The sequence below is a fragment of the Colletotrichum lupini genome, chromosome 7 (genome assembly GCF_023278565.1).
Source record: "Colletotrichum lupini chromosome 7, complete sequence".
Taxonomy (NCBI): Eukaryota; Fungi; Ascomycota; class Sordariomycetes; order Glomerellales; family Glomerellaceae; genus Colletotrichum; species Colletotrichum lupini.
In genome coordinates, this window is record NC_064680.1 from 1,107,632 (window position 1) to 1,125,058 (window position 17,427).

A 17,427-nucleotide genomic window follows, 5' to 3' on the forward strand; every position below is an offset into this window, starting at 1 on the left:
GACGACGAAAAGCATCCGATACAACCAAAACTCCAAGTAAACTCCATGTAATGAATCATCGCCTCAGCAACTTCGGCAGATTCATCGGCTCTCCAGACCCCAGCGAACTCCGGAACACGGCAGCCATAGCAGGCGATAGGCCAATCTCCTCCGCGCGATCAATCCACTCATTTAGAACTAATGCCTCAACAGCTTCTCCCGTCTCAGTCTCCAAATGCTCTCTTATCTGGCTTACATCCAACTCCAAGTCGCCAGACTCGTGAATGTACACAACTTCATCCTCCTTAGACCCAGACATGACGGCACTCACCACCCCACTGGTGACCGTCTCCGGCTTCACCAAGTCGACAAAGCCGCTCAGACCCGGCGCGGCCGGCACGGCGCGTACGCGTCGTGAGTAATCGAGCATGTTCTGCAGGACATCAGCAGCCGGGTTCTCGCCGGTCCTGTCGGCCTCTGGACGCATGATGCTCGACGGACGATGAATGTAGATCGGCAGACCGATTTGTCCGTGAATGTTCTCGAGGTATACCTCGCTGGCCCACTTAGATGCGACGTAGCCGTGTTGGCCGTCCGCCGGGGGCATGTGTTCGCGGACCGAGACTTCGGCCAGCTCCTTGAAGGGGGTGTACATGGCAACACCCGTGGTGGACACATAGTGCAGCGGGATCTGCCGGGGGCTGCACAGCCGGACGAGCTCTTGCGTTGCCCCGAGGTTTGCAGCGCGGAGTGAAGGGTAAGTCTTGAGATGCGAGACGTCCGCGCCGTTATGGATCACCGCATCGGCGGATTGGAAAATGATGTGGGCTGCTTCTTCCGTGAGACCGAGGCGAGGCAAGCTGAGGTCGCCTTCATAAAACTCTGCCTTTGGCCCAAGCTCGGAAAATAGATCTTGGCGAGCTTGGTCCTTTAGGTTCCTGACCGCTATGCAAATGACCTTCTCGATGTTCTCGTTCTCGACAAGGGATCCGGCTAGGTAGTGGCCGAGGAAACCAGTGACTCCGGTCAAGACAACAGTGCGAGGGAGCTTCGCAACAGGCTCGGCAGTGTCTCGCTCAGAAACTATATCTCCTGGCAGCAGAGCGGTTTCGATTGCCCAATCGATCTGCTCTTCGAGCGCCGCCTCAGTGTCGTCAATCCCGGGAAGAAGCCGGGCCATCGACCTCAGGGTGGTAGCTTGGAAAAGCTTGGGCAGTGCGATGAAGATGCCGAGATGCGCACGGATCCGACCCTGAAGCTCAATCAGGAGAAGAGAGTTACCTCCGATGGTAAAGAAATCGGAATCTGCCTCGATGTCGTGCAGTCCAACCAGCTCTTCAGGGATCACAATTTCCCAGTAGCTCTGGAGTGTCTTCTCGGCCGTGGACAGTCTCTTGGACCCTTCGGAACCATCTCCATCATGCTCAGCACGATGGAAAAGCCCCTGCGAGATCGGCAAGGAAGCGATGGCCCGTCTGTCGACCTTGCCAGCTACCGTTCTTGGAAGCGAGTCAATCGGTATGAGGGCCGAGGGGCACATGTTTCGTGCCAATGGTAATTCTGCGAGAAGCTTCTTGAGGAACTTGCTCGTGGAGCCGGTCAGGCTCTCACCCGAGAAGACGACATGGACGACCATGAACTTGACCGACCCGTCAGAGGTGCTGCGGAGAGAGGCCACGGCATCGGCGAGAAGACCGTTGGAAGCTTGCACGACGGTATTCTCCACGTCCCTCAGATCAATACGCACACCATTGAGCTTGATCTCTGTGTCGTCTCCGATGCGTCCCTTCAAAACGAGGGTGCCATTGGGCTGCAGATATCCAACATCGCCTGTTCGGTACATGGTCGCCCATCCGCGCTTCAAATCGTCCTCGGTTGCAAAGGGATCCGGCAAGAAGGATGTCTGAGTCCGGTCCTCCATGTTCAAGTAGCCCTTGGCAACGCCAACACCACCGATGGCAATCTCACCAGTCTGACCAACTGGCTGAAGGTTCAGACTGGCGTCCAGAATATAAAATCGCTCATTGGCGGAGGCCACTCCAACGGGGATGGTTCCGTGATAGAATCCAGGCTCACGGTACGACAGCTCCATTTTGGTAGATCCACATGTTGTCTCTGTGGGACCGTACACATTAAACAGTCGGAGGCCGTCGCGGTCCACCTCACGGAAGAGCTGTAGAAGCGGCTCGGTGACGGCTTCTCCGGCGACTAACGCCAGGCGCCAGACAGAGGACCGCAATGTTGCCTGGTTTTCCCGCCTCAACCAATCCTTGTACTCAGTTGGAGTTGCGTAGGTGGCCGTCACACCTTGACTCTTGATAAGCTCGACCGTCGCGTGCGAGTCGGCGCGCAGAGTGTGAGACACCGTGTGCAGCTGGGCTCCCGCGCCGAGAGCCAGGAAGATTTGCGTCACGGATAGGTCGAAGCTCCAAGCGCTCTGCTGGAGAACGACATCATCTTGGTTTAGCTCGTAGGTCACCGCGCAGTGATCGAACTCGTGCTTCAAGCTGCTATGGCGTAAAATGACTCCCTTCGGGGTTCCTGTTGAGCCGCTGGTGTACAGAATGATGGCCGCTGCGTCCGGTTGAGCGAGGTTGGGAACCTCTTTCTCACCTAGCTCTTTCAAGGCTGACACGTTGACTATAGAAGTACCTCTCTCGAACTCCAGATTGGTTGCATCGTCTTTCGTCAAGTCGTGAACTAAGATTGAGGATGGCTGGCTGTCGCGCACGATCAGTGATAGCCTGGCGACTGGCGTGTTGACGTCAAGCGGGACATAGACAGCTCCGATTCTGAGGATCGCGAGGAGAGAAGGTATCCAACAGATTGATGGGTGCTGGAAGACAGCGACTCTGGAACCGGGCTGCACACCTTGACGAAGGAGTTTCGATGCGATCGCGTTCGTCATAGTAGAGAGTTTTGCATAGGTAATTGAGCCACTAGCGTCGTCGGTCACGGCAACTCTCTCCCTGACAGTCGGGAAGAAGCTGTCGAATCGATGAATGAGGGTTTCGGGCCAAGATGAGTTGAAAGTCGCGCCTGAATGGATGTTAGCAACCTGGTATGGTACATAGTCAAGATACCGCTCTTTGGTGAACTTACCGCGACCCAATGTAAGAGCCTTCTGCAGAACAGCTGGTCTAAAGTGCCAAGTGCTACCAACAGCCTCATCCGGTGCGTTTGCGAACTCGCGAAGAATATCCTCGTATCCATGCTGCAAAATCTGCGCATCAGACTCCGTGTACAAGGACTCTTGCAAGTTCAAGAGAATGCGCGTATCACCAGTAGTGTTGTTGATCACGGTGAATGTAATGTCGTAAGGAAGCTCAGCCATCTCCTGCTTCATCATCGTCATCCTGCATCCGAGGAACTTTTGGCCGTCTTCAAGGTCGTTCTCGGCGTAATTCATGAATGCCTGCGCCAAAGGCGTGTGGGTAGCCTGACGTGAGATGCGGAGCTCATTCAGGATTACCTCAAGTGGGATCGAGTTGGCAAGAACAGCAAAGCTCTTCTCCCGCGCCTCGTCCAAGGCACTAAAGAAAGGCTGCTCCGCGTTGGCGACCATGCGTAGGGGCAACATGTTGAGGAACGGGCCGATGCCGGTGCGCATACTATCGTCTCGCCGGCAGCTGTCTGCGATACCGATACAGACGTCGGTGGTGCCGAGGAACCTGTGCAGGAGTATCTTGAAGGCCGCGAGGTGGAAGTGGAACGGCGTGGCGCGATACTTTCTAGCTACCTGACGGATCTTTGCTGAGAGCTGTTTGTCGATGCGGAAATCTGGAATGCGGGAGGCGTAGCGCTCAAGAGGCTGCCGCTCAGAGATCTGGCTGCGATGGAGGGATAGAGGATCGGGAATAGTGGTAAACTCGTGGCGCCAGAATTTGATGGCCTCGTCCCATTCTCCGGATGAGTACTGCCTTTGCTGGTCATCAGAGTAATCGAGGTATTGGAGAGGGTTCGGGTCGAGGGGATATCCGTTGTAGAGTCGCTCCAGGTCGCCCATGACAGCGTCATTGCTGGCTCGATCGAAAAAGATGTGGTGAGAACTCATCAAAAGGTAGTGATCCCGTGGCGAGTATGAGAGTAGAATCGTCCGGCTGGTCTCGCCTCGGCTAAGGTCGAAGACATGGCCCCGGAGTGCTGCGTACTCATCGAAGAGTTCGCTCTTGGTGTAGATCCTCTTGTGCTCGAGGGCGAAAGACGGGGTCTTCATGACTCCTTGACTGGGCTGGCCGTCGCGCTCGCAGATGCAACTACGCAACGACTCGTGGCGTTCTCCCAAGGCTCGAACAGCGCGGGAGAGATCGGGAATTCGCACTTCCCCGCTAAGATGAAGCATAACTGTGTTGTTCAGAGTGGTCTTGTCAGGCAAGAGTTCGTGCACAAACAAGAATACTGACTGGGTGTAAGACAAGCGCCCGAACCTTTCCAACTGAACTTCCTGAGGTCTTGCCTCTTTCTCCTCCTTAATTCCGAGATCGCCATTGACTACAGATGAGTTCTCTGTCTCGGGGGCAGTCGAAGGTGGTGTTCCAGACTTTTGGGATGACTCCTCGGAAGATGGTGATGTGTCCTCAGACTGAGAGGAGGAGAACAGCTTGGGTGCCAGCTCTTCCGGTATCTCCTCCACAGCGTGGTCGATGAGACTCTGGAGTGCTTCACCCTTGAGAATTCGAAGCGCAGGAATGTTGACCTGAAAGTTGTTGAGGAACCAAGAACGGATCCTGACGGCGACTAGAGAGTCGAGACCCAGCTCGTCGGTGCGAACGGCGGGTGTGATGGCATAGTCGTCGCTGAGATGGAGCATCTTGCGCATCTCGGCAATGAAAGATTCTGGTGTTGTGTTAGTCATTAAGCTTACGGGAATTAGGAACAGAAGTAGTTATGATCTCACCGGTGATGATATTCTCAACGTCATCTCTCGTTGTCGCAGCGGCCAGTTGGTCCTTGATAGACGGGCCATCCTGCGCATTAGCCGCGCTCGTGTCCTCGACAGCGGCTCTCTCCGTAAGACACGCGAACTGAGGATAGCTGTACCACTGCGGCCGGTTAGGCGCGTTGGCCGGCATCCGTCTCAGTCCGATGGAGATCTGCCATTCGGCACCCGATTCAGGATGACCATATTGAATGGCCTCTGCCAGTGTCTGGTGAACATCGTACTCCGAGATAGTCAAGAGACCTCGCTCAAAGGAGGGTCGAGTGAGGACATTGCCCTTCTCGCGGGTGATGTAACCTGTACCCATGATCAAGCCGAGCTCCACAACCGACGCGGGCAAGCCACGTTTGCGTCTTTGCTGCGCCATGCCGCTCATGAAGAGGTTGGCGGTGGTGTAGCCAGCCTGGCCTGGATTACCTGCGACGGTGGCGACGGAGGAGAAAAAGATGAAGAAGTCCAGTGGCTCATCTCCCAAGACACGATCGAGGTTCAGACTACCCTCGACCTTGGGACGGAGAACGCGGCTGAAGTCCCCGAGTCCCATGTCGCGGAGTGCCATATCGAGCAAAATCATGGCGCCTTGGTATATACCAGCGATCGGAGGCAACGTGGTGGATATCTCGCGATGTGTCTGCGAGAGAGCGTCGTAGTCGGTGAGGTCACTGCATTTCCCATGTTAGTCTATGCCTTCAACCTGGTATGACGGTCAGCTTACCATGCAACGATACGAACCACTGCGCCTCTCGCTTCTGTAATCTTAAGCCACGTCTCATCGACCTTCGGATTGCGACTAGTGATAACTAGGTACTTGGCGCCATTACGAATCATCCAGTCTGCGATAGAGATTCCAAGATCTCCAGACAGTCCAACCAACCAATAAGTCCGATCAGCCTTGAACTGGGCAGTTGTGGGTTGGACTGTGACAGAGACAGAAGAGGCGTTCCAGTCGACAATGGTAAGGGGAGCAGGAGTTTCCTTGACCGTCTCGAGATCTTGGATACCGATTAGGCTAGTTGTCGCATCATCCTGCGTACGGTTCTCAAGAGCTGAACCGGCATCGGTCGCTGCAGTTGCCAGTAGCTTGTTGACGTCATCGACAGACGTTCGGCTCATCTTTGCAGCCGCGGCAAATAGAGAAGACACATTGACAACAGGGATACTGGGTGGAAGAGACAGAGACACTGGTGATGGACCATCTTGTGCTGCAAAGTCGATATATCGGGAGATGTTGGTGGGGAGAAGCGCCCTGATCTCAGATAGGCGCATGTACCGTCCGACGTAGACAGCATTAGTGTGCTTCGCAATCTCTCGGGAAGAGGTAGTGAAAACCAAATTGATGCCAGCAAGCTTAGCATGTCTAATGAGTAGCTTCGCTACCGCCTGAGGAGCGTTGTGAGCTAAGAGAGTGTCGCTTTCGGTGAGGGAGCCCACAAGTTCTGGCATCAGAAGTTGCGCAGCGACATCTGCCAAAAACACCGCCGCAGACTCAAGCGCAACGGTAGAAGCGACGAGGCACTTCTTGGATATGTTGACGACTGAGGCAACAGACTCGGAAAGTCCAACGTACTGAGTGCCACTCGTTGCGCAGCTTCCCAGCACCAAGAATGCATCCCCACCGTCAGTCTTAATGGCATCCAAGGTGGAATGCGTCACCTTCAAGGTGACTGCGCTGCCATCGGAGAGGCCGCTGGCAAGGGAAGGCCGTTCGACAAGTATATGCCGGTCACCGGCACTCTCAATAACGATTTGAGAGGTCAGAGTCTGAGCGTCCTTCACAATCGTCCTGCGCGCCGAGTTGTAGCGATCATTGGCGGTGCTGACAGGTCTCATCCGGGGAACCAACTGGCGTCCGTCTGAGTCGATGACGATCTCAGACTCGACAGACCAAAGGGACTTGCGTTGGCTTTGATCTTGGACCGAACCGGACATTTGGAAGCGCAGGACAGACTCCACCAACGCTCTGGCGTCGACACGGTGCGCATCTTGGAAGTCGATGAACTGGTAACGGATCTCTGGAATCTCCCACAAGGCCGATCGGGCGAATCCGACACCCATGTTACCGAAGGGATTGTCGACCATGCGATCTTGAGTGATCCATGCGATAGACTTCTCAGATCCGAAGAGATGCTTGAGGCCAGCCCAACGAGCAGCTGTGATGTCTTTGAAGACGGGATGGTCGAGGTCCTCGAGAACAAGGATTGTAGCTTTCTCGTTGATTTCGACATCATCAAGTCTCTCCAGCGACTCAACCACCGTAATCTCATCGCAGAAAGCATGGATCAGCTTTCGAATGTCCTGCACCAAACGAGAAACACGCAAAGTGGCTCCTCCAATGATGAAGAGATGCTTGATGACAGCTTGTCCAACAAATAGCGATGGAGATGCCAAGAGAGGCTCCCGAATGAACTCGACCCAGTCATCAACAGCCTGCGAGACCATGACGGAGTTGGGGAGAGACATGGCATCCTTGACGGGCGTCATGGTATCGACTCCTGAGAACCCAGTCTTGCGCAGGATGGCATCCCACTTGGACTCAGAAACGCAAGCACCCAGGGTTCTGCCCTCCTCAACACCTTGCCACCATCCTGGCAGACATCCGAAGAGCGCGGTGCCACGGATGATGTCGGTATTTGTGACCTCGTAAAGAACAAGGTAACCACCAGGCTTCAGAAGCGATCGCACGCGGCGCACAGTCTGCTCAATGCTCTTGGTGGCATGTAGCACGAAGGAGGCGACGACAATATCATATGAATGCTCTTCGAAACCCTGAGTCTTCATATCCTGCTCAAGGTCCAGAACACTGTACACCATGCGATCCTCGAATGCCTCAAACTCCGCCTCGGCCTTGTCGAAGAAGGCCGCCGAGACATCGGTGAAGGTGTATGATGCGAAACTGTCGTCCACCCGCTTGAAAATCTCTCTAGTAGCCTGCCCGGTGCCGGCGCCGACCTCCAGAATCTTGCTCTCGGGATAGCGCTGGAGGATCTGCACGACAGTCTCAGCTAAGAGATCGGTGCCTCGGGTGATACTTCGGGCTTGAGCGTAGTAGTCGGCGAGCAGTCCGTTGTTCATCAAGTGCTCGAGCATGGTTGTCTCTCCCAGAATCGCTCGCGGCATCTGATCCCCGACAATATGCATGGCCTTGACCTCGGGTTGATCAGAGAACGGTTTGGACAGGGCTAAAATGTCTTCCAAAGTGTCGTTGAGCCATTCCTTCTTGGCGTAGCGATGCTTGCCTTGCTGGACGAGCTTGTGAGTATGCGAAGCGAAAGATAGATAGGCGGCATTATACGGGTCAGATCTCCCGGGGTGATCCTCTGGAATCTGGCCTTCCAGCTGTCGGAGGTAGAAGTAGCTGCCACGCTCTAGAATGACTGCCATCTCCTTGTCCTGAGCAGAGGCATCGTAAGTGCCAGGGATGTCAGCATTGGGCTCAGAATGCACCCAGTGCGTAGCATAGAACTGCTGCTGATCATCTGCTGGGGAAGCAGGAGTGAAGGGGACAACGTGGAGTCCTTCCACCTGAACAGCAGTGAACTCTCCATCTTGGTCATGGATGTCGACATCGCCCTGGAATCCAGAGGTATCCGCAGACTCAGTGTCGTCGGCCATGGATGCGACGAATGGGACTTCAGCAGCGCCTGACCAGTGACGCCCACACAAGGAAGGGTTGATTCTGATCTTGTCAATGCGTGTCGGCAGATGCAGACTCCAAAGTCTGCCATCTTTAGGGTAGCTGAAGGTTAAGATTATGGAGTGGAAGGCTGCGTCCAAAACCGCGGGGTGGATGATGAGAACCTCGTCATCAGACTCAGGTGCTGTCAAGGCGAGAGAGCCAGACGCCCTGCCAAGCTTTCTCTTCAAGTCAGACAGAGCTTTGAAGGGACCCGTGTACCCGTAGCCGACATCGTTGAGGGAAGAGTACGCGAGCTCTGTATCGACGTCCACCATGTAAGGCTCGATCCGAGCAGTCGCGGGCAGCGTGTCACGAGACGCCTCTCCAAGTGAGACGGAGATTTCGCAACTTGCGACGAGCTGGAAGTCCTTGTGTGATCCTATACATGCCTCATACGTAAAGTGGGCTGTGATAGAAGCAGGGTCGTCGCGGATGATGTTGCTGATGACGGACCGAACCTCGATGCCAGACTCTTGCTCATCGTTTCCGAACACCAAAGCCTGATGAATCACCAAGTCGTTGATTTCCATGAGCTGAACCGGAGTCTCTTCCGCAAGGAAGGGAATGGTCTCAAACGCCGTGGCAGCGTACGCAGCTGCGGGGAAGACCGTCTGGCCTTGGATTCTGTGGTGGTGAACCCAGGGGAGATCATGAGGGCGCAGGATCGCCTTCCATGTGACCTGGTGTGCTGAGCTCTGGGGTTGCAAGTCTCCGAGAAGCTGGTGAACGGGTTGACTCCTTGTGCGCAGGTTCTTTGATAAGTTGGACTCGTGCCAATACCCTTGAGAGTGATTCCATTGATATGTTGGCAAATCAGATATGAAGTGGTGCTGCTTCGGTCCGCTAAGTGCAGATTCGTAGCGATCAAAGTCGATGATGAGGTTGTCAACGTGGGTCCACACATAACCGATTGCAGAGGAAACACTCTGGACTGCGTTGGTGTTGCGCTGGAGTAAGCCAGTATACGGGATTTCAACTTTTTTCTCCTTGAGCGTGTCAAGAACGGGACCCTTGAGAGCAGGGTGAGGGCCGACTTCAATGGCAGCGTCAAAAGGACCAAGTTGCATTGCCTTTTCGACTGCCTGCATGAAGAGCACTGGCGAGAGGAGGTTGTCGACCCAGTATGAGGCATCAAAACTGTTTGACGCGTCGAGAGACCGGTCCGGGTTGACACTGGAGACCCAAGTGCACTTGGAGTCAGATTGCTTCATCTGGATGGCGAAAGGCTTCATGGACTCGAGATACGGCTGGGAGCAAGGGACCATGTGGTGTGAGTGGTAAGCCTTGTCCACTCGCAGGCGTCGAACGAACTTGCTCTCGTCCTCGAAAATGTCAATCATCTCCTCAATTGCATCTTCATCGCCAGAGATGGTGATGCTGGAGGAAGAGTTGCATGCGGCAACCTTGACTCTGCCTAAGAAGTAGTCATCGTTGCAGATAGATTCGGCGTCCTCCAAAGTCGTTCCGACCGCTAACATCGCACCTTGCACCCCCTCTGGACCTTCAGCCAAACGCGAATGAAGGCCACGGTAGTATGCGATGCGAATAGCGTCAATGGCAGATAGGGCTCCAGCAGCAAAGGCTGCCCCAATCTCTCCAGAGGAGTGACCAACTACCGCAGCGAAGTTGATACCGCTTTGACGAAGAAGCTCAACAAGGATGACTTGAACAGCAGTGCACAGAGGTTGTGCAACTGACGCACTTCCAATCTGGCTCGTCTTCGCTTCAGCAAGCAGTTGTTCTCTCAGAGTCCAAGCCGGGCGATCCGTCTCGGGCAACTGCACCAAGGCATCATCCATGGTGGCCAGCAAGTCGGCGGCGTACTGGGAGGTCTCAACAAGCTCAGCACCCATGCGAGCCCACTGCGCACCTTGACCTGTGAACACACCCAACAAGCGAGCTTCCTTGGTGCTGGTTCCGGCAGCCTTGGAATTCAACTGGAAGTTACTGTTGCCAATAATGCCCTTCAGGTTGGTCTGGAGTACCTCAATAGTTGACGCTGGCAGCGCCAGTCGCAAGGGAAGACGAGAGCGGCGTGATCGTAATGTCCACGAAAGGTCTGAAGGGCTAGTTTTGGGATTTTGCCCCAAGTACTCGACATGGATGGCGAGACTAGACAGGAGCGATTGCTTTGACTGTGCGGAGAAGAGGAAAGGAGCGACGCTTTGGGTGTCGATGTCTTCCAAGGAACTGGACGCCTCATATCCCTCGAGAATGATGTGCGCGTTTGTACCACCAAACCCGAAGCTGTTCACGCTGGCTCGCCGGCTTTGACCCGGCGCAAGCTGTGGCCAAGGAGTGAGTTCCTGGGGAATCTTCAAGTTGCGGTAGAAAGGCAAAACGTTTGGATTGAGGTTTTCCAGCAGCATGTTCGGTGGTACATAGCCGTGCTTCATGGCTTGCACGACTTTGAGAATACCGGCTATACCGGCTGTGCTCTCCGTGTGGCCGATGATGGTCTTAATGGAACCGACGAGCAGACGATCCGCGGCAGGATCTCTGTTGCCGAAGAACGCGGTGTGCACGGCCTCGGCCTCGACTGGGTCACCTGCCGGCGTGCCCGTGCCGTGAGCTTCGAAATATTGGCACCGATCGGTGTCGGACTCCGGGTTGAGTCCTGCCTTGGCATAGGTCGCACGGATAAGCGACGCCTGCGCTGCTGCACTGGGCATCGTAATGCCGCGACTGCGACCATCTTGGTTCACGCCGGTCTCGCGAATAATGGCTTCGATATGATCTCCGTCAGCCAGCGCGGCACTTAGCGTCTTGAGAACAACAGCGGCCACGCCGTCACCGCGGGCGTAGCCGTTAGCACCTTGGTCCCACATGCGAGAGCGACCATCGGGAGAAAGCATTTTCAGCTTGCTCTCGTGGATATAAGGCTCTGGACCGAGAAGAAGATTACTTCCGGCGGCTAATGCGACACGGACCTCTCCGGATCGCAGAGCCTGGACGGCTTGGTGCACCGCGACCAGACTGGAGGAGCAGGCAGTGTCCACAGTGAGCGAGGGCCCATGCCAGTCGAAGAAGTACGATATCCTGTTAGAAACGATACTTCGAGCGGTACCTGGGGCTGTTAGTAAAGCCTTCATTGTGTTAAAGGGTGCAACTCTCACCTATTGCAAGGTACGTTGGGACGTGCTGCAAGTCTCGAAATTGCAGAGATTCGTAGTCGACATACATAACACCGACATAAACACCAGTGTTGGAGCCTTTGAGGCCTTCGATAGTCAAGCCAGCGCCTTCCAAGCCCTCGTAAACTGTCTCCAGAAGGAGGCGCTGCTGAGGGTCCATAGCTATTGCTTCCGGCGCTGTAATATTAAAAAATTGGGCGTCGAACTTGGCGACATCTTCTTGAAGGAGGTAGGAGTGCTTGACGTTGGCGTGACCGGGAAACTGAGAATCCTTGTGGTGAAATCCGCGAACGTCAAATCGACTGGGCGGAATCTCACAGAGTACATCGCGCGGTTCTCGGAGCAGATCCCATAACTTGGAGGGCGAGCTGGCACCTCCTGGAAACCTGCAGCCGCTTCCGACAATCGCAATGGGCTCGTTCCCTTGGGAAGCCATGTTTGGGGAGGCCATACTAAGCGACTGGACGTGTTCAGAATAATCTGATCGGGACGGTTAAGGAAACCTTCTAGAGAAGCCCCTTGATAATGATGGTAGACGGTTGTTGGTATTGTACAATGTGGCAAGCTTAAGAGGCGCTGTGTAATCCCCGCGTGATGCGTTCAAAGAACAAGAATAAGAGGCGCGATCTAAGCTGTCGTTTCCAAAGGTACTATTTGATCAACAATTGGACTCAGACTACAATAACTATGCCTCTCAAGCTTCAACTCTCCAACTCGGGAACATATCACTTACCCGATTTCGATCCAGACCTTGAGGCAAATATTGAACAGGCAGTCGTCGGATTCGATCCCTGTCACCTGTCATCGTAGAGCCCAGGCCCTGGATGCAAACTGGTCCCTGCAGCTCTGCCTTAGTGGGCTCCGAATCTGCGGTCAGGACCAGCTTACACCCCCACGTCGGGAGCAAGTGGGTTCGGCAGGATCAGCCCGGCAGGAGCACATCTTATGCCTCCGAAGGTGTGAGAAAGCCCTCCGAACGGCCTGATTAGGATCTTACGAGTACAACGTGGGGGCAAACCGATTGGCCAGAACCATTCTCCAGAAGGAATCCTTCAGACAGAGACCCGTAGACTTCGCTTTTGGGTAGTGAGAAGGCTGGGTTCTGTGCGCAAGAAGCCGATTACCGAGTCGGTGACTTTGCCTGCGGATGTGGCGGCTGAGGCAGGTTCATCGCCTCGTCTTTCACTTTGCTTGCACGCTTTAGGCTTCTAGGTCTATGGAATGCGCGGATGTCCGGTCTAGGGCTTTATGCCTTACTAATCCGTGATGGACACATGAAGTCTTACATGTAGTCGCCGCATTCTGTCAAACTTGGAATTGATCGGGCCGGGCTGTAAATCCGTTTTGGCGCATCAATCCATCCTGTTGCCGCCACCATGCTGGATCTTGAGTTTGCTGGTACGGGTTGGGCAACTCGCGATAACGCCACGATTGCCTTCGGCTGTGTTAGTGATCCTTTGCACCTCGATAACCACTCCACATACTATAGAGTGTCTAACCATCTTCTAGATCATAGCCTATAGTGTGATTCGAACCATCTATTTGGTTTGGTTTCATCCTTTAGCAAAATATCCTGGACCCAGAATTGCTTCAGTTTCCAACGTCTGGTACGGATACCAATGGTAGGTTGACAAACTTCGACAAAGGGAGTGCATCCCAGAAAATAGCCAAGACTAATTTATTATCTTCAGGCTGTCCGGTCGCTATCCTTGGGCAATGCAACGAGCCTTCAAAAATTATGGTGAGCTGTAATCACTTTCTGGTGGGAAATTGACTTTCTCACATGAATAGGCGATGTTGTTAGAATTGCACCCAACGAGCTGGTCTTCATAACTCCCAAAGCCTACACAGGTATGTTCTCTGCGACCTGTCCTGATGCTGAAATTTCTAACGCAAAGTTGGCAAGACATCTACACCAGCAGCATCAATGGACGGCCTGGCTTTGTCAAGTCTGACATGCTCGATACCGGGGACAAGTACGAGGGCTTAGCTTCGGAAAGAGATATCGACAAGCACCGGGCTGCCCGCAAGCAATTGGCTCCTGCATTTAGTCCCCGGTCTTTAAAGCAGTATGAATCCATCATTCATGCCGACGTGGACGAGTTTGTCGAAGTGCTCAAGAACTCACCTGCGACTGGAGCGGGGGTCGACATTGCTCCATGGTTTGAGAGAGCCACTTGTGATCTTGGTGGCTCGATCACACTCGGCCACAATTTCAAAAACATCCAGTCTGGTCAGTGATACCCGGGCCTCGGTGCTTACGAAGTCTTGCAACTAGATTGCGCTGGAATCTCGGCTGACATGATCGCCGAATAGGCCAAAACCACCCTATCTTGGAGTCACTGTTGCGCATTGGTCACTGGGCCACATTCCGCAACGTCATGCGCCGCTTTCCCCTGCTCTACCCACTATCCTATGTCTTTCTGCCGCCGAAAGTGGCGTTCAGCTACTTCAGAGCTCACTCGACGAGTAAAAAGCTCATCAGAACTCGTGTCGAGGAGCGTCACGACCGCAAGGACTTGGATTACATGACCCAATTTCTGAAGAACGAGGAGGCGCTCCCGCCAGATGGTTTCCTCGTGTCTCAAGCCGGCCATCTCATTCTTGATCATTACGAATCTTCGAGTGTCTTGACGGCGGGTATGTGTTTCTTGACAACGAACGATGAGGTCATGAAAAAGCTACAGAGCGAGTTGAGAACGACTTTCAAGTCGTATGAAGATATTACGGAGGATAAGCTTCAAGATCTGCCCTGGCTCAATGCTACTATTGAGGAAGTCATTCGACTTCACACCAATGTTCCTTACGGACTTCCGAGAATCAGCCCTGGTCACATTGTTGATGGGAACTACGTGGCAAAAGGCGTAAGTAATCCAGCCTACTCTCCAGGCACTGCTCATTAGCACCCTCTCAGTTCCTTTGTCGAGAAATCAAAACTAACCTCAGACTCAGGTCGTTGTTTCGTCCTGCGCATATGCTACGACTCACTCGGAGAAGTACTTCAGCAAGCCGTACGAGTTCAAGCCTCAGCGATGGCTTCCTAAAGATCATGCAGAGTATGACCACGCTTTTGATGGTGATGACCGAGCTGCCTTTAGGCCTTTTAGTGCCGGATCTCGCAATTGCCTTGGCCAAGCCATGGCCTACCTGGTGCTTCGTATCATGTTCGCAAAGCTTTGCTGGAAGTTCCAGTGGGAGCTCTTGAACAAGAATGAGATGGACTGGGATCGGGATCTTCGACTCTACATTGTATGGCAAAAGCCAAAGGTGCACGTTCGCATTACTCCTTTCGAGCGAAAGGTATGATCAGAGACATTGATAAGTCGTCCACACGGCTCTGTCCATGTACTAAGGTAATCAAAGTACCAGTCAAGCTTGGCCCAAATGCAACAACTCCATGTATGTAGATCAGGTACTTATGTGAAATAAGTTGTCTCAATTTCTCTTCAAAGATACCGAAATGGACACCGATGACGACGACGAAGGCGGTGATCTTGCGATAATGGCTACAGCTCCTTGTGATATCCGGGTCTCTCCCTCTTTCTAGTGAAACTCGTTTGGGATACAGACCAGCGGCTTGACTCATTGTGACAGCGCGGTGGCTTCAATCAGAAGATCTGCGCTCTTAACAATAAAACTTGAGGCGACTATGATTTCTAAGTTCTCCTATTCTAATTCCATGCCACCGCTCACATCGTCTATGTGTTAGAGCCTCTGATCCGTTTGCTAGCCTGTCTAATAGTTTGGAAAGTCTCCCGCGTTTGTCTCATCACACCTCGAACAATTTCAGAAGACTCTAAGCGACTAAGAATCCCAGCCTCGCCCTCGTTCGTGCCATCTCGTTGGTCCCAAATTCGAAACTCCGCAGGTAGACCCATCAGTCGCTCCACCGTATGCATCTGATACTCAAAGACTTGAGTCATCATCATGAGCTGTATGCTTGTGGGCTGCGCTAATAGCTGAGCCGCGCTCGCGGCCGATGTCCCTGATCCAGACCCTTCGCGCAAACACCTGCTCATGCGGTTGAATACAATCTCAAACAGCTCACCGAGCTGGACATATGTTGATAGAAGCATCAATGTCAAAGATAGTGCCGGTGGTGGCACAGGGGTCACGGACTCTAGGACAGTTGCGAACCGCATGGTTACATTGAGAACGCGATTCCAAATGCTGAGGTCCCAGCCTCCTGGTGATTCTGTATCTTTCCCATGCTGAAATGCGTCTTTTGTGAGATGCGGGTTCCAAGACTCCCATGGCTGATCCTTGAGTTCCGCTAATTGAAGAGAAAGGCTGCCAAGGAGGCCTACAACATGGGCCCCCGTGTCACCAGCGTTCGAGGTGCTAGGTGTGGCGATCCCGCTTTGACCAGAGAGCTTGTCTTCAACATCCGTCATTGGCTCGTGGAGATCCCTGTTCAAGTGTTCGGCCATGTCGTTTAGATCTCCGAAGTCGAGATCGGGGACGCTTAAGTCGGAGAAGACGTGTGAGTGTGCTCTTGACGAGGGTATGGTGGGCTCGTCGGATGTTGACATCGCAGTCGGGAAATTTGATGCATCTAACCACATGGTCGAGGTAGTATCAACGTGATCTAGCACCCTATTGCTGGTGAAGAACTGCGAGGGGCCTGGATCTGGCGGTTGGCTCTGTGTTGTCGTCGCAGGATCCGTACCCATTGTGACACGCACACCGCGATGCGTTGAGGAGCGACCATTCCGGGCGCCGTACGGCGATCGACTATCCTCGACCTGGCCACGGTGGTTCGCATGTATTGGAGGCCGTCCCAATGGCCGACCGATGCTCGTGACACACATCGCACCTAGACGGAGACAGCGCTCGCAGGTGCCACCATCCGGTTGGCTTCGGGGACATTTGAGCTTCTGCTCCCGGCATCGGTCGCAAGCGTATCTCTTTGCTGTCTGGTTGTTCATAATACCGAGAGGCTGTCCCGATTAATCGTCCGTGCGATATGATCAGGGGGTTGTCGCTCCGCGTGTAAGTCTCTTTCGGTGTATTTGAAGTCATTCGGAGCGGGATTCAAGACCTTCGGAAGCTGAAGGAATATTTGAGTTATGTTTTTGAACAACTATCAGACGAACAAATGTGACATTCTAGTGCGCAGGCACTGAATCCTACGCTTTCCCAATCCGACTAAACGTACGTTCTTCGTTTTTCAGCCCACTTTCACGCTCTCTCGGTAGACTACTTGGGCGTCTAGGGCCCTCGCTCATGCAAGTCGAAACTCTGAAATTGTCTCAAATTTGACAGCTTAGGAAACTGGCCAAGACATATCGCTAGCGAGAAGCAATTGGGGCATCCTACAGGTTCCTTATCCACACGAAACCTGGTTGTAGGAATGTGTTATTCGTGGGGTTCCATCGACAACTGACTAGTGGTGCTAGGTTTCCCGCCACTCGCGTAGCATGTCCAATTATACCAAGACAATTACGGCTTATTATCCGTAGAAACCCCCTCTCCTTCCGATCTGACCGACCAGAGCTCCAGGCAACTGCTTTGAATATGCAGTGAGGGTAGTCCTTGGCAACGGGTCGCATCTGAGGTGGGTTCTCTCGAGACTCGGTTGCTTAGTCTTGGCGCTAATACCATCCAGCCGGCGAAAGAGTTCATTGCGGGAGTTCCCCCCCACCGGAGCAGTCTCTTGCCTGGTAAGGTCCAGCAGCCGGGGCCCATAGCCAGATCTA

General features: G+C 53.6%; 3 protein-coding genes across 3 annotated transcripts; 1 reads left to right on the forward strand and 2 right to left on the reverse strand.

The window, feature by feature from the left end:
* Positions 1-55: 55 nt before the first annotated feature.
* CLUP02_13357 (beta-ketoacyl synthase domain-containing protein) lies at positions 56-12,179 on the reverse strand (the record flags this gene model as incomplete). The annotated part of the gene is made up of 4 exons (XM_049292296.1): positions 56-4,815; positions 4,877-5,580; positions 5,634-11,661; positions 11,711-12,179. The coding sequence occupies 4 exons, from the start codon at positions 12,177-12,179 to the stop codon at positions 56-58; spliced, it is 11,961 nt and encodes a 3,986-aa protein (XP_049149442.1).
* A 1,265-nt stretch (positions 12,180-13,444) lies between these two features.
* CLUP02_13358 (cytochrome P450) lies at positions 13,445-15,370 on the forward strand (the record flags this gene model as incomplete). Its single annotated transcript, XM_049292297.1, has 8 exons — positions 13,445-13,469; positions 13,520-13,579; positions 13,635-13,961; positions 14,045-14,592; positions 14,681-15,028; positions 15,082-15,127; positions 15,181-15,257; positions 15,323-15,370. The coding sequence occupies 8 exons, from the start codon at positions 13,445-13,447 to the stop codon at positions 15,368-15,370; spliced, it is 1,479 nt and encodes a 492-aa protein (XP_049149443.1).
* Positions 15,371-15,426: 56 nt separating this feature from the next.
* Positions 15,427-16,656, reverse strand: CLUP02_13359 (uncharacterized protein; the record flags this gene model as incomplete). Its single annotated transcript, XM_049292298.1, has 1 exon — positions 15,427-16,656. The coding sequence occupies one exon, from the start codon at positions 16,654-16,656 to the stop codon at positions 15,427-15,429; it is 1,230 nt and encodes a 409-aa protein (XP_049149444.1).
* Positions 16,657-17,427: the final 771 nt, after the last annotated feature.